The sequence below is a fragment of the Poromitra crassiceps genome, assembly GCF_964638095.1.
Source record: "Poromitra crassiceps genome assembly, chromosome: 17".
Lineage (NCBI taxonomy): Eukaryota > Metazoa > Chordata > Actinopteri > Beryciformes > Melamphaidae > Poromitra > Poromitra crassiceps.
In genome coordinates this window covers 23,614,491-23,633,657 of record NC_139635.1, presented here as the reverse complement: position 1 = coordinate 23,633,657, position 19,167 = coordinate 23,614,491, and the positions used below count along the sequence as shown (strand labels likewise).

The 19,167-nt window shown below is 42.1% G+C and overlaps 1 protein-coding gene across 1 annotated transcript in view; it reads right to left on the bottom strand.

Moving 5' to 3' along the window:
- Positions 1-10,067, bottom strand: part of LOC310791947 (NACHT, LRR and PYD domains-containing protein 3-like) — a 48,122-nt gene extending 38,055 nt beyond the window's left edge. Inside the window, exons 1-2 of the mRNA XM_083653629.1 lie at positions 9,960-10,067; positions 6,168-6,246 (exon numbers count right to left, since the gene is read on the bottom strand). Coding sequence (XP_083509755.1) covers positions 6,168-6,246; positions 9,960-10,027 — 147 coding nt within the window. The 5' untranslated portion in view covers positions 10,028-10,067. The remainder of the gene's footprint in view (positions 1-6,167; positions 6,247-9,959) is intronic.
- Between the last annotated feature and the right edge of the window lie 9,100 nt (positions 10,068-19,167).

The window sequence follows — 19,167 nt, the reverse complement described above, 5'->3', positions numbered from 1 at the left end:
ATCAACCTTGCCACTTTCTAGTCACCTACTGAAATTAAATCAGAGACGATACGTTACACCCGCATGGTAACTTTAGTATAATTATGGTGTTTGCTTATAAAATTATCTCCTAATGGCTAAGTTAGATCGATACCTGGCCACAAGTAGCATAGCTTAGCTGAGCTAGCCATCAAATAGGAGACAAGTAGATGAAGGCCACTGGCTAACCAAGCTATTACAACAATTTTTGCAAACATGTATAGAGCAAAGCCAATATAAGTTCTCTAATGGCAACTTACAAGTTATTAGAATGAGACTTGCTAAAACGGCAGAAAGCAGCAGTTAGCGTCCCTCCCCATTCAGATAAATCAGAATAGTTTACACAAACGCACCTCTTTCTAGCTCAATCTTGTGGCCGTGAAAATATTTGGTTTCAGAAATAAATGCTTGCTTGTGTGCCTTGCTACAGTGAGACAGTAGTCTCCTCCATCTGCCATGGCCGTTGTTGTAATCAAATCTTTATGCCTCCGCCGGCAATAGCGTGGCCGGAGCCATTATGGATCCGGGTTGTCCGTCCGTGCCTACGTCCGGCCGTCTGTCCGTCCGTACGTCCGATGTTCGTTAGCGCGATATCTGAGGAACTTGACGGAATTTCATTAAATTTGCCTCAAACATCGACTTAGACTCAAGAATGATCTGATTAGATTTTGGTGGTCAAAGGTCAAGGTCACTGTGCCCTTTCGAATGCCATTGTCAAGCTTGTTAAGGCGATATCTCAGGAATGCCTTGACGGAGTTTCATCAAATTTGCCTCAAACAGTAACTTGGACTCAAGAATGAACTGATTAGATTTTGATGGTTAAAGGTCAAAGTTCAAGGTCACTGTGACCTCACACACCCAATTTCCAAGCTCTTTAATGCAACATCGCAGGAGCGCCTTGACGGAATTTCTTCCAATTTGCCTCAAATGGCGATTTGGACTTAAGAATGAGCTAATGGCGGAGGCATAAATCCGCGGTGCGGTCATTCTAGTCTTTAACAGGCAGACGAACCGCGGGAGCTGTGGTGGCAGGGGAAGATCTGCCTGTGGAGTGGACTGGATGATTTCAACAGCCATAGTTTAATCGATAAAATATGTATTGTTCATGTTGCTGAGATACTAAATGAACACTTACAATTACCTTTTTCTTTGCTTATTTGCCATTTGTGCACTTCTAGTTTATAAGTCATCATATGTAAATATATCCGTACAGTATGGTGTCCTGTAGTTTGACAACAACAAAGCTATATGGACACGATGTAGGCTTTCTCGGTTTAGAGACTATCTTGGCACAGGCCTTAGGCGCAAAAACTGGCGTTAAACGCAAAAAAACGTGCCTTGCGCCTGCCTCGGTAAGATAGCAACATGGTTTAAGGCCCCGAAATGTGCTTTACGCCAAAGAGGCGTGGCGCAGTGCCAGAATAGGCCAGAATGGGCGTTTCAGCCTTAAATACCGGCCTAACGATATCTTCTGCCCTGGCGTTAATTTAGCGCTTAGCGCTTTTCAAAACCAGGCCTATTCAGTGCGCCGGTTGCGTGGAGCTCTCCTCTGCCATCTCACTCTCTGTCTGTCCCCCTCTGTCCCCTCCTCTCTCTCACGCATCAGACAGCAGACAGGCACAAAGCCACACATGTGAAATCTCCCAGTATGCATTGAGGGGAATCCGTTTGGCAAGAAATAGCAACCAAATCAGCTTAAATAGGGTAATTGGTAGATCGAAATAATGTTTCTCTTAACACAACATGCAATTGTGGAACATTTCAATGTTGGACAAAATAAAATGGCGAAATCAAAACACAACCCTATGTGAAACATATATGTCATTCTGGGGGTATATATATCCCTCGCAGATATAACGTGATTTAGATGAGAGACAGCCGTAACACGGTTCTACTGTGATGTCCGCTCCGCTACAATGAGACTTGGCTTACTTCACATTTAGTTTTACAATAAAAACACATTTCTGCAATGACTTTACATAATGTAGGCTATATTTATGTGCATCATCCTACCTGTGCAGCAGGGGAGAGAAAACGAATTTAACGTATTTAAACTGCAGTTAGATTGGTTTGAGAAGCATAATAATATGGAATAATAGCCTATATATGGAGACAGACGGGGATGAAAGGGAGGGGGGAGCTCGAACGCTTGGCTTTTCTGACTGGACTGGATCGCTCCGTGGAATTGGAGCTCAACACGTTCACTGCCAATGACGTGTTAATACGTCAAAAAAAATCCAACGGTTGACTGCCAATGACGTGTTAACACATTCACTGCCAGCCGTTTTTTAATACTGTAGTTAGCTTCTGCCAGAGGGTTTTTTTGAGGATTCTGGCTCATCTTTCAAGAGCCGAGGATTCGTTTCTGTTAGGATTTTGTGAACACACAATATCTCAAAAGAACTAATAGAATGTGTGCTTTCTCTGTCTAAAAGAGTTAGTTTGTAGAGTTAGTAGTTATGTAAGCATTAGCAGTTGAATACAGCATGGTTTCAGCATCTGAAAATTTATTCAGAGATAAACGGCTTTTTGTGAAATTCGATAGAACAGTCACTTTAACCATTCATTTTTGGCATCAGTAAGACGTCAGACATCTAAACAATAGTTTTGAACAGTAATTTCCTCCATAACAGCAGGAAACACCCCTCTACTTCAAATTCCTCCCTCCGTGTGTGTTCTTCTTGGCTGCAGCGGCCGTGTCACAAGCTCGTTTCTGTTGCTGCTGTAACCTCGCGTCACCAGGCTCACTGCTTTGCTGCTGCTCCTGTCTGCTGGCGGCCGCTGGGCAAGTCTGGATGGGCTCGCTCGTTTCTTGGAGTTTCGGTTGAGAGCTTTGATGAAGCTTTTGCGATTCTGGTCTTATTTATGCTGCGTGTTTCAAAGTGTGTTCCACCCGTAATCTATTATGCAAATTTGCAATCCCTCACCGCCAGCAATCAGCGCGAAAGCGAAAGCGTTTTCGCCAATCCATTCTACAGTATGAGAATGGTTTCATTGCACGTTCCCCTGCAGTTTTGGCTCTGCTTTTTCTAGTCTGGGAGAGCACTGTCGCCACTTAGTGGGTCGGTGGAATGGGTTGTACATGTTCGGTGGCTCCAATATTTATATAAGAGATGTAAAAGGGTTAGATGCACATCCCACGGTCAAATTTTTTTTTTTTTTTTTTTTACGTATTAAAAAGCGCCGACACCAAAATATCGAGTGTGCTGGTCCACGCCCAGTAATCTGCGCTGCGCCGGGCGATGGGCGCAGTTTATAGGCCGATGCAACGATAGAGCCCTAAGGGCCCTATGTTCCGACAGGCGATATCCCCTATTAGCGCTTGCCCACCTGTTTGCGTGTGCCTTAAAGCAGGGAAGATTGCAGTCCGCTGTCCAGGTGTTATGCCGAGTTTTGCACCCCAGCGCCGGCAGCATCCCCACCTCACGGGAGCATATTGTAATGATTTATACAGAAATTTAACTGTTTAAAAGTGATATAATTGTCTGGTAGACGTGACCTCCCTGATTTCTAAGTTAAAACAGCCCCGAAATATGTTGGGGATGCAATTCTCGGCGGGGATGCGGAAACGATCACGGCACGTGTTGCAGCCGCAAATTCGAGCCGTGCCAAAATCATCTGCGCCCCAAAATGCCTGCGCAAACGGGATTTGGGCGGTCTTAAGTACCAGAATTATTCACAGGTGTGGCCAGGCAATGCTGGCCATGTCAATCAAAACCAATCAGATTCCCGTCTCGCAATGGCTGTTTGCGTGAGGCATGCAATATGCTGTAACTCTCTCCATGCGTAATAGAGTGTACTCACTCATGCGAGGACAGAGAGAGCTTATTGACAGATCGTCTGTGGTGCCAACGACCCTCCGGGTTATGAAGGTAAATAGCCTATGTCCATTGTCCAACAAGTTTTCTCAATTAATTTCCCTCTTTGCGATGTGATAAAAGTTTCTCAGTGAGTTATAGTTGATTGCCTCACTGAATTAGCTAATACCCAATTTTAGCAGCGAAATTTGGCGTGGCAAGGCTGTGCATAATGACATACCCAAAAGGAATTTTACTTTGCACTGCGCTGCGCTGCACGGAGATTGCGGTGCGCTCCCGGTGCAGCAAGGTATTTGCACATAAGAGGTCCTTTTCAAAGCTCTTAGCGCAAAGTAATTGCGCGCTGCTGATGATAGGATAATGCATCTATCCCCACATTTTAGCGCTGAAACGCCTGCTTTGGCATGTGGCACGCCTATGCCCAGTACAATTATAACAGGCATGCACTTGTGCCCGCCCACAATTTGCATTGCGCATGGCGTTAAACGAGCGCAAATGCTAAATTAGCGCTTTTGGGAAGATAGGGCCCACTAACACTGTTTTATTGTTGTAATTATTGTATTTTAAATTTGTTTTCAAGTTCTGTAATGTAAATCCGGCTTCCTACACATTTTCAATTAAAAAAGTCATTTTTTTCAGACCTTGATTTGTTTTGAGTAAACATCTTAACATAACTAACATGTTGCCCTGATAACTAGCTCATATCACTGTAAAGATAGATAGACAAAAACTGGACTCTATGTGGGTTTCCAACAATGTAAAAGCTACAATGATGTATATACTGGACCTGAACCACAAGATTTTACACACTTTTCCAGACATTTCAAATCTCCAAGACTATTCAATACCTTGTAATTATCAAATTAATTTGTAATATTTTTTTACTGCCTGGTAAATTGTAATATTTCTACATCTTCAAAAAACATTTTTACATTCACCCCATTCTGATTTTGGTTCTTATGATACATGAATAACACAGTTGTCATTATTAGAATGCTGTATTTTAAAGAAAAAAAAAACATGTAATAAAGGCTGCACAATATAGATGCATTCTGCTGGGGCCTGGGGTCCAGACGTCAGTCTTGCTGCTGTGAAAGACATTGAGAGAGCAGTCATTAGTTGAAGTGCATCACATGCAGCAACAACAAAAACAGTAATTATTATTTTCTGGGGGGGTTTTAACTACAACAAAAAACAGCAGGAAAAGCAAAGACCACTAAGGAGGTCTTGTGGCACATGTGTGTGTTATCCTTTTTTACCTTTGTTACCCTTTTTTAAATGTATTTATTTATTGATGATGGCCTGATGAAAGATGATCGAAACTGTAATCTATAGAAGTGGGCAATTCAGTCCGAAACATGGGCTATGAAGTGGGGTGACAAGTTTCACGTGTAATATAGTTTCTTACCAGCAACATGACAAACAATTGTCAGTAAGACCACCATCAAACACAGACATTGCCAACATAATAATCATAACATAATCTGGATTTTGATCACTGTTTACTGGTGATTTGCTAATGTTAGCCAATGTCAAAATAATAACTTGGTACAAACCTTACATCCAAGAGCTGTTTCATCGGGAGGGCTTTTTTCCTCTGTGGCGTATGTTGTGGTCTCTCTCATACAGTAACTGGGAAAGTGTAGATGAACATGGTTATTTTCTAACGTTTCATCTCTCAATCACTCCACTTGCCAAGTTGCCTAGCATAGCATCGATAGAGTCTCAACTCAGCCTTCATTCAGGCTCAGTCTTGAGACGAGACTAATAGCACTACTTAGTTCGCTTTCTGCTAATGGAGCACAGAACGTTACTACTGTATAAACGTCTCTGCTTCTCTTCTCGTCTCTGTCTCATAGCTACTGAGCTAGCAAGCTAACGTTGCTAGCCCCGGACCTGACATTAGCTATCAGCTAAAAAAACACCACCAACCCACCATGCTGATGCTAAAAATTATCCGTACAACTAACATTACTTCAGAATAAAATTATAGCGTAACTTACCTGTCCAGAAGCAAGAAAGCCAGTTTTCTTGGCCGCTTTTGTTGTGTAGACGGGAGTGCCTGTGGGACGCCATTTTACTGCTCTGTGAGCAGTATGCACATTCATGAACACAGCCAGGACTGCCTCTTGTGGAGTTCTGCCTTCTGATTGGATAAAATCTGTCACCGACCCCAAAATCTTTCAGAGCTCATTCTAGTGAATGAGAGGCTCTGTGGTGATAATGTCATACACCAGATACCATAGAATAGTGTTTCCTAAGGGAATATATAGCTGTTTTAGACATATTTTAACACAAAAACATCACTAAATGCAGTTTTAATTTACACACCATAAATATGGAGTCCAGGTCTGTTTGATGCTCCTGGTCAGACTGCCCACTGGGAACCTCTGACATCTCCTGGTCAACTCTGTGGGGGTAGGGATGGGACATCAGATATTAGGTCAAGGGTCATAATAAGTTATATTATCACACACACACACACACACACGCGCGCGCACGCGCGTGCACACACACACACACACACACACACACACACACACACACACACACACACACACACACACACACACACATTTGAATTATTTATTTAATTCCGCAAATTACATTAGAATATTGCGGGGAGTCAAATATAAAAAGGGTTTAGATAATTCATGGTCACTTATGGATACATATGACATATTCTCCTCCACACAGCCAAGCTCCCTGTGATGGCAGAGATAGAGCAGTAGGCTACTTGGCAACTTGTTTGGCTTTACATTTAGATATGCCAGCAATGTTCAGACCACGCACGGTACATTTATATACATGGCCCAGGCTTCCGAATATGAGTACACACAGTTTACATCTGTACCCAAAGCTGGTTATCATTTCCACCAATGATTGGTACTTGGAATATTTGTCTTGGAAAGCCTGGTCCATGTACAAATCAAAAACACAGGCCACTTCTAGAATCAGGACCTCCATGTGGTCGTTGTCAACAAAGACATCATCAGGTGTATTGGGGATGTTAGCACGCGCACGCACACACACACACACACACACACACACACACACACACACACACACACACACACACACACACACACACACACACACACACACACACACACACACATTAAATACTTTATTTGAATTTGCTCATTCACAGCACAGGATTCAAATGTTACAGTTACAGTTACTAGTCAATTACCCGGACATGTGACACAATTATGTGCAAACCTCCGGTGCAGCGCAACAATTATAACTACTGGACTTGTCACCAGGTCAGACACCAGAGGTGACTGTGAGGTCCAACGTAGACTGACCACATTTGGTCAAAACGTCCTGTCTATAAAAGGCAGCCAAACGTGGAACAGTCTCCCAGTCTCTCTAAGAGAAAGCCCGACCCTTGCCACTTTTAGAAGTAAACTCAAACAATGGTTGAAATCCAACCAGACATGTAAACACTTATAATATGTTCTGGGCTCTCTGTATTTTTGAGTGTATCCTGTCACCTATGTATTTTTGTGTGTATTCTATTACCTATGTAGATCTTACTCTGTTTTATATTTCTTTGTTTTTATGTTTGGGGACTACGGATGGAAACTAGCCTGTGCTAAATCCGGCACTTTTTACACTTTTACCATGTTCAGGTAACTGTATCTGCTTCATGTCCAATGTCTTAATTAATTTGGCATTGTCCCATTCAAATAAACAAATACAGTGAAGTGAAGTAAAGTAAAGTAAAGACGTCTGGGAATGCGTGTGGTTCAAGTGAATATTAAAGATGGGTTATTTTTTTTTGTCAAAACAGTATCTCCAAATAATTTATTTCAGGAACCGTGATTGAATTGTGTGTGAGCAAACTATAAACATGGTGGGGTGGTATCCGAGGGGGTGGTAGCCGAGGTCCGGTGTGAGTACCAGATCTACTCACCCTATACCGGAAGTGCTCGGGGTCCAGTGACTACAGGTGACACCACATCTTCACGCATTATGATTGGCTGCAGCGGCCAAACAGTGACGTTAGCTAGATATTTATCTGCATTAGCACGCAACCTGATGATCTAACATTGATCATGTTAGATACATTTATAACATTGATAACATTAGAGAATGTTAGCTTGACCCCAATGGACTGTTTTAGTTGCTATAGGTAACGTTAGCAAGCAAGCTAAAGGAACCAACTGCTAGCAATTGCTAGCTGAAAGTGTATACACAATGTTTCATGCAGTTACAAGATAGTAGATATGTGTTATTAGCATACATTCCTAGGATAAAGTGTATTTTTAAGCTCTCCCAACATTTATTTAAAAAGATTAAGGCTCGTGTTCATGGGAAATGGTCCTGTACACTTGAATCCTGATCATGCAATGTTTGTATGATTCATATTTTTAATCATGCCCAAATGTTTGATAACATCACTAGCTTAGCTGTTAGCCAATCTAAAGCTGTCAGACATTTTGGGCATGTTAAATTAAGCCCACATGCCCGACGTACAGCCAATCACAATGCGTGAAGCTGTGATGTCATCTGTAGTCGCAGGACCCCAAACATATCTGGCAGGGCGAGTAGATCTGGAACTCACACCGGCAGCAAGAGTAGGCAGAGCGATGCACAATGGCGGTCTCACAGGCCGAGCAGGACTAGTGGAGCATAGAAAACTTGCCTGAAGGGAACTTTGGGATACAGAAGGAGGCAGACTTCGCTTCATAATCAGAACCACCTACGATGCACTTCCTACTCCCAAGAACCTAAACCTGTGGTTTGGAGAAGATCTATCATGTCCCCATGGCCAAACTCCAGCGACACTAAGGCCAGTGATGGGCAAGCTACTTGGAAAATGTAGTAAGCTAAGCTATCAGTTACTCTCGATTAAATATAGCTAAACTACATTGAAGCTATCCCCAGAGAAATGTAGCAAGCTAAGCTACGAGCAACATGGCTAAAGCAGCTTGCTACATCAAAGCTACTTTTTTCTCTCACATTAATCAACTTCATGTCAAAGAACAACTTTCCACCAAACAAATAGGCAGGCAACGAAAATCTCATTTTGATTGTTTATTATATTATAAAACACACTGAAACTCTCACTGGCACAATATTCAAAAACAGACAAAACCTTAATGTCTTCTTCATCACTGCCAGTGGCTCCCTCTGGCTCTGCCATCTTTCAAAGTTCGTTGCTGATGTGACTTCGCCAGCACATGACATATTTTGCCCTCCCCTTAACCAATCGTCAGTCTTCATTGCCTAAACCCAACCCAATCAGAGGCAGAGTAGTGCCGGGTCTTGCTGCAAGAGAGGCAAGGATGCTAAAAAGCAAGGATGAAACTCATCATCATAATGGAACTGGAAGTGCTTTATTGGCTACACAGGCACACTTGACATATGCAATGTCTCCTCCTGTTTAATCCAAACCGCAGCAGAAATCTCCACTGCGTGCTTTGCTCATGGATTTTCTCTGGCGAGTAGCTTGTAGCTTTTGCGGGAAGCTACAAGCTACTTGGGTCTATAAATAGCTTAGCTGCTGAAAAAGCTACTTGGTTCAAAAGTAGTGAAGCTCCCACCAAGCTACTGAGAAATGTAGGCTAGTTAAGCTATGTAGCTTCGCTACTTGTAGCAAGCTACTGCCCAACACTGACTAAAGGCACATCCTCACTGGCTGCAAAACAAGTCTGTCCCAAGGCCGTTATACCTGGAGGCACAACCAGGTCCTCCAGCAACTGACAATTATCCTGGAAGGAAGGAGAACTACCACCAACGACATCCCTCCCCCAACATCCGGCTTGTCAAACATCATTGCCTTCATACCAGCAGGTCAATTCCCAAAGCATCCATATGCAAAAAGGAATCTGATCTACTGGACATGGTATGTGTCACATCCTCCATCATTCCTCTGACCCCCTCCCCTCAGTTTAGAATTAGTAGGAATGAAAAACAGTAAATTGAGGGAACAAAATGTCTTCTGTGTGCATGAATTCAGCCAAACTGAGGGCAGGTCTGACCCACATCTCATGTTGTTCTAGATCTTGGCCATCATAAAACAGTTTTCTCTCCCTATGGCCCCTCCTGGCCTCCATAGTTTTCAGTACGTTATCAAATAACATTTCCTCATTCCAGTATAACCAGTCCTCTTACTTTGTGCCTGAAGGTCCAGGTTCATTACTGAAGTCTGGAGGTCTGGCTTTAGACCAGTCACTCTTCATAGACAGACAGCTGGGTGACCCTGCTCTCTGCCTGTGGTACTGACCTCTGGAAACACATATTTATACATATCATTAGTTAGACACACACACACACACATGCACGCACACGCACACACGCACACACAAACGCACGCACGCATGCACGCACGCACGCACGCACACACACACACACACACACACACACACACACACACACACACACACACACACACACACACACACACACACACACACACACACCAGCTCAGTGGCCTTGTGGTTTGAGTGTCCAACACACACACCAGCTCAGTGGCCTTGTGGTCTGAGTGTCCGCCCTGAGACTGGGAGGTTGTGAGTTCGATCCCTGGCCGAGTCATACCAAAGCCTATAAAAATGGGACCCATTGCCTCCCTGCTTGGCTTGGCATCACGGTTGGAATTGGGGGCTTAGATCACCATATGATTGAATGAATGAATGAATTACTTTATTTGACAATATATAAATAACATGTGACAGAAGCACAGTCTGGGATACTGCCAAGGATAGACACAAAAAAGCTCAGAGCTTATTTCCATTGTGGTCCTTGTAGGGGGGTAGGGGAACGAAGTGTTCACAGTAACAGAGGTAGGCAACAGCACTCGAATTAGAGTAAATCTTGAGTTTTTTTATTAAGGGCAAAACAGACGCGTTTCAGCCTTAGGCCGCCATCATCAGTGTACCATGGCCTAAGGCTGAAACGCGTCTGTTTTGCCCTTAATAAAAAAAAAACTCCCTGCAACCTGCACCGATTGAGCTGCTTAAAGCCTGGATTATGCTTGACGCTTTGGCCGGCCGCACGGAAATGAGAGACACGGAATCCTGACGAGGAAACGTGTGGAGCTTTTATACTCTGTGTGGGTTTCTGCTCGCGGAAGTGAGCGTGAGTCTTGAAAACTCCACTTTGTCCGCCCAGCCGCGTCCGCATAGTTACAAAATCCGGCGTGCGCACGGCCAGGCGAAAACCGTCCGCACGGAGCCTTGCGGTGGGGCGTGTCTGCTGATTTGACGTCACTTTTCCGCGCGGACACTCGCGTTCCTCGCTGATGCGGAAAGCATAATGAGACCTTTAGACACTGGAGCTCTGCGAGCTATTCCCTTGCTGCATATGAACGAAGTGTTCAGACATGCATCGTAAAGACACATGACATCACAACACATCACATACATCACATAGACATAACATAGACACATAAAAACATGTAAAAGTGCCTTTAACTGAATATCTAGGCTAATTATAGTCCCTTTTGAGCCATGTCTTTAGGCTGGACTGCCGCTCCCCCAGGGGATGGGTCAAATGCGGAGAAAAGATTTTGCACACTCAGGTGTGTGACAATCAGTGGGAGTTTACCTTTTACCTTACACAAACACACATACAGATTCTTGAAATTAGTAGATAGATATGAATGAAATAAACGTTTGTTTCTGGCTAACATAATCCAAATAAACATCCATTTAGGTTGTTTTGTAGAGCAGTGAGGAGTTATTTTTCTCTTTCCAGTGACTTTCTTTGATATCTTTACTACTGGCTTGCTTTCATAAATAGCCTACAATCTCATTGAATGATATTCCATTAGGTAGGTTTCCATTATCACCAGTCCTCTTACTTTGTGTCTGAAGGTCCAGGTTCATTACTGAAGTCTGGAGGATAATGTTTAGACCAGTCACTCTTCATAGACAGACAGCTGGGTACTAGAGACTCTGCTCTCTGCCTGTGGTACTGACCTCTGGAAACACAAATGTTTGATACATATCATCATTAGTTCTAGTCAAGACAGACAACATTGCATGTGATGTGATAGTGTGACGATCGGATCCGTCAGAAGGTTATTCTATTCTATTCTATTCTATTCTATTCTATTCTATTCTATTCTATTCTATTCTATTCTATTCTGTTCTATTATATTCTATTAATTTCCAGAGTTGTAGGCTAAGTGTAATAAGGCCACCAAATGTGTTACCATGGTGTCACTAATATATACTGTATGTACATAATCCAAATAAACATCAATTTAATTTGTTTTGTACATCAGTGACGTGAACAATTTTTCTCTTTCCAGTGACTTTCTTTGATATCTTTAAAACTAGCTTGCTTTCCTTAATACAATCTAATTGAATGATATTCCATCAGGTAGGTTTCCAGTAGAACCAGTCCTCTTACTGTGTGTCTGAAGGTCCAGGTTCATTACTGAAGTCTGGAGGAGGATGTTTAGACCAGTCACTCTTCATAGACAGACAGCTGGGTACTGGAGACTCTGCTCTCTGCCTGTGGTACTGACCCCTGTAAACACAAATGTTTCATACATATCATCATTAGTTCTAGTCAAGACAGACAACATTGCATGTGATGTGATAGTGTGACGATCAGATCCGTCAGAAGGTTATTCTATTCTATTCTATTCTATTCTATTCTATTCTATTCTATTCTATTCTATTCTGTTCTATTATATTCTATTCATTTGCAGAGTTGTAGGCTAAGTGTAATAAGGCCACCAAATGTGTTATTAATAATAATAATAATAATAATAATAATAATAATAATAATAATAATACATTTTATTTGGAGGCGCCTTTCAGAACACCCAAGGTCGCCTTACAGTGCATATAAAAACAGTTTCACATAATAAGAACATATACATATTAAAAACAGGGCAAATTACAGCAGGAATAAAACATAGCTAAGAAGGAAGGAAAATGCAGATTGGTTGGGGAAAAGTGACATTAATTACAGAGAGTATATAGGCCAGTTTGAACAGGTGGGTTTTGAGGTGGGATTTGAATGTTGTGATGGTGTCGGACTGTCGGATGTGTGGGGGTAGGGAATTCCAAAGCTTGGGGGCAGTGCAGCTGAAGGCCCTTGCACCCATGGTAGTTACCATGGTGTCACTAATATATAGGTATATAGGAACTTTCACTCAGGTGACTGGATGGAGATTTATGCACACTGGTTAGATTCTCACAGGGGAGTTGGGAGGTACAGTAGAGAAGCAGCATTTCCAAAGACCACTTACCCAAATGAGAGGGGGGGGGGGGGGGGGGGGGGGACATGACAAAAACTAGAAAGAATAAACTAGGTAAATGTGTGTTCTGCTGGTGTCTTCTTTTATACGTTTATACTTATATATACCTTTATACTATATAAATATATTATATATATATATATATATATATATATATATATATATATGTGTGTGTGTGTGTGTGTGTGTGTGTGTGTGTGTGTGTGTGTGTGTGTGTGTGTGTGTGCTCCTCCATCCTGAAGCACTGTGAGGTCCTCCACTCTGGAGCTATCCATGGCACTGTACTTGTGTTGAGTCATTTTGGCCACTAATTTGTCATTTTTGCTCATTTAGTCTGCCCTAATTACCGAATTCAGAAATCTGACTCTGTTAGCCGTTAGGTCACTCACAGGGTGCTCTTTACACTTCCTGAAAGATTCAGGTAAAATGGCATAGCTGTGGCTGAACACAATTCTGCTCGTTCACACTACACATTGTGGTAATATCTGGAAAGGACCTGGATGACACACTGAGGAAGGTTATGCAATGACTCAGACAATCGCTTTTGGGTCATAGAATATGAACACAGACAGATTGTAATAGTGAGAAGAACCTACCCCTCTCCAGAAGAAGGCTGGTGTGTAACATCAGTAGAGCCATGCTCTGAGCGCTCACTCCTCGTGGACTTACTGCTGGGCTGAGGAGACCCTGGACTCTCCTGCTGGACCCTGGTACACAGAGAGGAGGCAAGTCAGACAGATACAGCAAGTGGACACCCAGAGACAATGACAATGATGACAACAACAACAATAATAATAATAATAATAATAATAATAATAATAATAATAATAATAATAATAATAATAATAATAATAATAAATAAATAAATCATTCAAAATAAAATAAAACCATGGTACACAGAGAGGAGGCAGGACAGACAGACAGAGCAGGGTCGGGTATCGTTTGGATTTTAATGATTCAGATTCTGCTTATTGATTTCAAAAGGGACGGGGTCAAAACAGGTCACATGCTGATTTCACAGATAAACGTTTACTTTTAAAAACCTCAACACAAGCCTTATTCAGTCATTCATAGAGTTTATGGAACATATGTTTTTGGTTGCTGTTATTATATAATTCAATGCTGTCAAGAGACATGCTGGTGATGGAAGTCATCTATGGAAGTGAATCACAGTAGGTTTTACAGTCCAGAAAGAGAACTAGCGTGTAGCTTTAGGAGACAGGAAGACATGCATACATTCAACTGGCAAACAGCCACAGCAGCCGGGCAGACTCCTTTTTACTTGCAGACTACAAATCAAAAGTGCACCTGAAATGTGTTTAGGAACCGATAGAAGTAGAACTGAAATTCATCTCTTTTTGTACGGGGATTGGATTTGGCTCTAATTTGGTTTGGTTCCCAACACTAAGCCACAGCAGAAAGTGGATAACCAGAAACAATGACAGTAACAACAACAACAACAACAACAACAACAACAACAACAACAACAACAACAACAGCAACAACAACAACAACAACCACAAGTTGTTTATAATTGGACAACCAGATTTTATGTTTTAAAAACAATGGCAGTGTTCTAGCAGAATTGACCTTAAAATAATATTTAATTGAAATGCTGTTTCAGTGCAGTACACCTTTTAAGTTTTAGGACTAGATGTAGTAGTATGTATGAATGCTTTAGTGAAGTCCAAGTAAAAATGTGTTGAAGTAGTTATTTAAGTAGCGCTTCATTATTGTGAAGGTTGTAACAGGAAGTTTCAGTTTTATACTGACTGACTTGACACTGCTTGGAGTTGGTTGGTGATGACATTTGTGGTTCCAGTCTACCGTCTGCACGTGAATCATTATCAGTAACACTGTGTATAAACGTGAAATCAAAGGCAAGAACACAACAACAGATTGTCGTTTTATGCAGAGACCGTCGTCTAAACATGGCCTAATAGTGGTTTCACAATGTGTGGTGTTTGAAACTTGACTTCATACAGCTCCAAATTACCACCAGAGGGCGCTCAGAGGCAAATTAAGAAACTATAAGAATATGCAGAAACGTCAATCATTCGGTTGTTAAGACTGACGACAGACGTTCACCCAGCGTCACATCCGCTCCTCATGGCCTCCTCTGGCCTCGTGCGTATGTGTGCTGTGAGGGTTATGCATCCAGGCCCAGGGGCCCGTCATGTCATAATCTGCCTATGCAAAGTGTTTGTTACTGATAGCTACAATAATATGAGGAGCGTTATCACAGAATTCTACCCTGGAACCTGCTTTCACTTTTTCTTGCATTAAAGGCCCCAATAACTCCATTGTCATGTAAACAGAAGGCCCAAAGCCAACAAAAGTTTGCCTGCAAGTTGATGCAGGGAGCGTTGTAATGTAAACTAGGCCTCAGACCAGTCTAGTCACCCTCACCTAAGCCTACATACAATAATACACAATGCAATATTATTCTACAATAATAAAATATCATACAATGTTACCGTACAATAACAGAGTACATCATTACTGTACAATATGACAGAATACAATGTCACTGTACAATAAAACAATACCTTTTCATGCTGCGAATGTTCTGCGTCACACTGATATGCTGTGAAACTCTTCTGAGAGAGGAAGGGGGAGGGGCAGAGAGAGAGGGAGGGAGAGCGAGTGAGAGAGAGAGAGCGGGAGAGATGGGAGGGGCAGAGACAGAGAGCAGGCAGAGAGAGAGAAACCAGCCATTCAACTTCCACACAAGCAAGTACAATCCAGCAGATGGTGACCTCACTCCACACAAAAAACAACTCTGTGCATGTTAACTCACCCACTGTCATCCTGCTAGTTTGAAAAAAAACAAAAACACACTAATTGTTGTTGTTGTTGTTTCTTTAATCTGAAAGTTGTTGTTTGGGCTTTTGTTCCAAACACTTTACCAATTAAAAGTATTCTTTTCTGGAGGAAACTTGTACTGTTTTGTATTGTACTGTTTGTATTGTCAAACTGTATTTGAATGAGGATTGTTTTGAAGTGTTCCAAAATGGGATTTGAAAAAAAAAGTCTACAAAAGTTTTGCTGTTAAATTCATATAAGACAACCATTACAAATTCATAAAATCTGGATAAAATAGACCTGCACTTTGAATTAAGATAGGTGGACCACCAGGCGGAGCCCCGCAGACTAGGGCTGCACGATATTGGAAAAAACTGACATTGCGATATTCCCTGCCCCTGCGATATATATTGCGATATGAAAAAATACAGATTTTCACCAGATTACCAGAATAGCTCTATTTTAAAGAAAAGAATACTTCTAGAATGATTGGGATGATTTTGTAGAGGAGTCCATCTGATTTTGGAGGGGAAATTAGGTATTTTAATGTTTCTCAACCACTGGGCTGTCGCCTATACTGTAGGCCTCAGAGCGTCATCTATCAGGGTGCATACACATTTTGACCAATGGATTTCCATGACTTAGGCTACATACATGAAAAAGTGAGTAAGTTATGACATTCTACTTTAAAATGTCACTAGCCTACACTTCACTTAGTGTAATGCAGCCTTTAAAACCAGGGAAAGACAACATGTATGCTGTATCACCATATTACCATATCCAACATCTAAGACCATATAGTCTCATATCACAATATTGATATACAATTGATATATTGCCCACCCCTAATATTGAGTGCCAGAATCTACCTCCCAATGATGCTATTTGCAGAAAAACATTAGATTTCATTGATTATAATCACTGCTTTCAACTTCTTTCGTTCTTCTAACGTTTCAATAAATCAACAATGAAACACCCCTGCCACTTTACACACTTGGTCTGACCCCCCGGAAACCCCCTCCAGAAACGACCAAGTGGTACACTCCGCATCTGCGGAGTTCCGGTTTTTGAGCGCAAGGCTGGCAGTACAGAGAGACGAGGATTCACATGCAGCCGACCGGTGACAAACAATTCATTCGTGAAAAGTAATAAATATACATTTAATTGCCGAGATATGTCTCTTCTCTTTTTATTTTCACTGACATGTTTTGTGTAAATAAGTCGCTATGTACGATTAACTCTACCGTAACGTTACTGCTATCATGTGATGCAACATCAGAGACTTGAAGGGGAGAGACAGCCACAGTGATAACACGGACAACTTCTCAGTAATCAGCCTTCGTGTCATAAGTTGCGGTCTTGCTTTTTGGTGTTTCAAGACTAAGAGTAAATATCTCCACTCCACGGACATGTTGAGTTACAGCAGCCAGCCTGCTGTATGCGAGTGCGCTGCAAACTGTGGACAAGTCCGCCTCCGCAACCACATCGTTTACAGACGGGCTACTGTCTGTCAGCAACGCAACATAAGCAAAAGATAATTCAATTTAGGTCTCTGTGCATGTTTGTTGTGTTGAAGCTAAGCACTAAATGAGTGAGTACAGTAGCGGGGCGTCTCTCTCCTTTGAGAGAGCCTGCATTTCACTCAGTAGGCTACCCCTAAAGTGAGAGTTTATCAAGCAACATGACGAGTTAATTTGCTTTTGACATCGCACGTCCTGCGATGTGACTATCGCGCATGCGCACATCGCAATGTCGATGTGTAAACGATATATCGTGCAGCCCTACCGCAGACCAGACCACAGTTTGTGAACCAATGCTATAGCTACAATACTACGAGGTGCGTTATCACAGAATTCCACTCTGGAACCTCGTTTCACTTTTTTGCATTTTCAGGCCACAATAACCTTCTATAACACATAAGGGAATACTTAAATAGATAAGGGCAAACACTCAGAGAGATCTTAGGGGTTTCCCTTACAATATCCTAAGGTGATTTATGCAACTATTTCTTTCCTAAGGGATACTTAGATGAAAATTTAAGGGCAACCTTTGGGTGATTTCCGGTGATTCCGTGACCGTGTAGACTAGAGCAAAGGTTCGTTTCTCAGTGGATTTGTCATCTATGAAGGTTCATAAACAAATGTAGCCAAAATGCTAGCAACTTTTTTGAGAGCCATAATCATTAACCTGTTGGTTGTCTGACAGATTTTGTGGAGTTCTGAGATGAATTATAGAATGAAAAAAGGATTTTTAATATTCCAATATAGTATTAACATGCTCTTCTCTCATGTTATAATAAATGGTTGTAGCTGGCAGGTGTTTTACAATCAAAGGCATTGAACGGTTGTGGTTGCGGGGGGTGATTAATATTCACTCCTCTGGTTAGTAGTTATTTATTCTTCAAGTTATTCAAATTCACTGATTCAATGATTCATGCTGTTCACATATAGGGTCAGGTCCAATTCCCCCTTAAACTGACATACAACTGGATCTCTCTCTCTCTCTCTCTCTCTCTCTCTCTATCTCTCTCTCTCTCTCTCTCTCTCTCTCTCTCTCTTTTCTTCTCTGGGCCAGGGTCAGGGCCGCCCAGTCCTCCCCATTAACGTAGAGGAGAAATTATGTTCAGTATCACGAGAAATAGATTCACACCCGCGCGCACACAAACACACACACACACACACACACACACACACACACACACACACACACACACACACACACACACACACACACACACACACACACAGTCTCCATGTGCTCATATGATATTTATAGATAACACAGAGATTATGCGACCTGCAGGTCTGAAAAATGAAGCCAATGTGGAAATACCAAAAACATCAGTTCCTTGAATGGCCAGTTGAGGTTGGATAACTCACCTGTCCATGCCTGCAAAAATAAGTCTGATTGTATAGAAGTCTATGGTGAAAATGACCCTACTGCTCACTTGATTTCCTAATGAGTTTATGGTCTCAATCTCTAGTTTCAAGTCTTCTTCAATGATGTTCATTTGGTCAATTATGCTCCCAATTAGACAAATAGACAATAAAACAGACTATGTTTTGGGCCGTGATTAGTCTCACTGGCCAGCCTCCCCTCCCTACCGTGAGAGGAGTCTGGCGGCGCAGGTCTCCATTGTGGAAATGCAATGGGCGGCGCTTAGCGGCAGTGCCCTTGGAAAATAGTTTCCAACAATCCAACTTGCCATTTACCACCGTCTGGTATGCTGCTGCCACTCAAAAAGACATCAACAGACTTCAGCGCATCATCCGCTGCGCTGAAAGGATAATCGGATGCAAC